The sequence below is a fragment of the Wasmannia auropunctata genome, unplaced genomic scaffold (genome assembly GCF_000956235.1).
Source record: "Wasmannia auropunctata unplaced genomic scaffold, wasmannia.A_1.0 LD265665.1, whole genome shotgun sequence".
Taxonomy (NCBI): domain Eukaryota; kingdom Metazoa; phylum Arthropoda; class Insecta; order Hymenoptera; family Formicidae; genus Wasmannia; species Wasmannia auropunctata.
In genome coordinates, this window is record NW_012097225.1 from 1 (window position 1) to 649 (window position 649).

General features: G+C 40.1%; 1 protein-coding gene across 1 annotated transcript; it reads right to left on the reverse strand.

The window, feature by feature from the left end:
• Positions 1–6: 6 nt before the first annotated feature.
• Positions 7–624, reverse strand: LOC105462331 (cystathionine beta-synthase-like). The gene is made up of 2 exons (XM_011708853.1): positions 569–624; positions 7–473 (listed from the first exon to the last, which is right to left on the reverse strand). Exons 1-2 carry the CDS (start codon positions 614–616, stop codon positions 39–41), a joined length of 483 nt encoding a protein of 160 aa, XP_011707155.1. The 5' UTR covers positions 617–624; the 3' UTR covers positions 7–38.
• Positions 625–649: the final 25 nt, after the last annotated feature.

A 649-nucleotide genomic window follows, 5' to 3' on the forward strand; every position in this document is an offset into this window, starting at 1 on the left:
CATATGTACAATGCGGACGGACATTTTGTACAGTTTCATTATTTCACGTTGCAATCATCATCCTTAGTGATAAAATTAAAAATTTCGCTTTGATTTACAAGTCCGACTAAGGCATCATCGTCGTTTACAACCACGGCGTAAGGTTCTTTCTCGAGGATACGCGACAGTTTACCGAGTGTAGTCGAGGCTGTAACTTTCGTAAACTGCTTGATCATGACTTTCTCAGCGATATCAGTTCGCTTCACCGAACCGGAGATTAAATTAGAAAAGAGCACGTCCAATGTGACAACGCCCTTCACGCGTATTTCCTTCTCGTCAGTTACTAACAATTGCTGAATGTGATTTGCGGATTTCAAGAAATCCACGAGATCTTGGCACGACATCCCCTTTAACAATATGGGCTTTTTCAATGGTAATTTCGACACCGGTATGTTCCACCACCATTTGTTCGCTTCTGTCGAAGATTCGCATGGCTGAAAGGAAATTTAATAAATGTTCAGTAATATTTGCAAACAAATTTAATAGATCTTAAATGTCTAGAAATCCTGTACGACACAAGTAGCTTTACCAAAAAGTCTCTAGCCACCATCCATTGATCTGACACAAACTTGGTCATATAGTTTCGTATGCCGTCTTCTGCTTGGAAGAA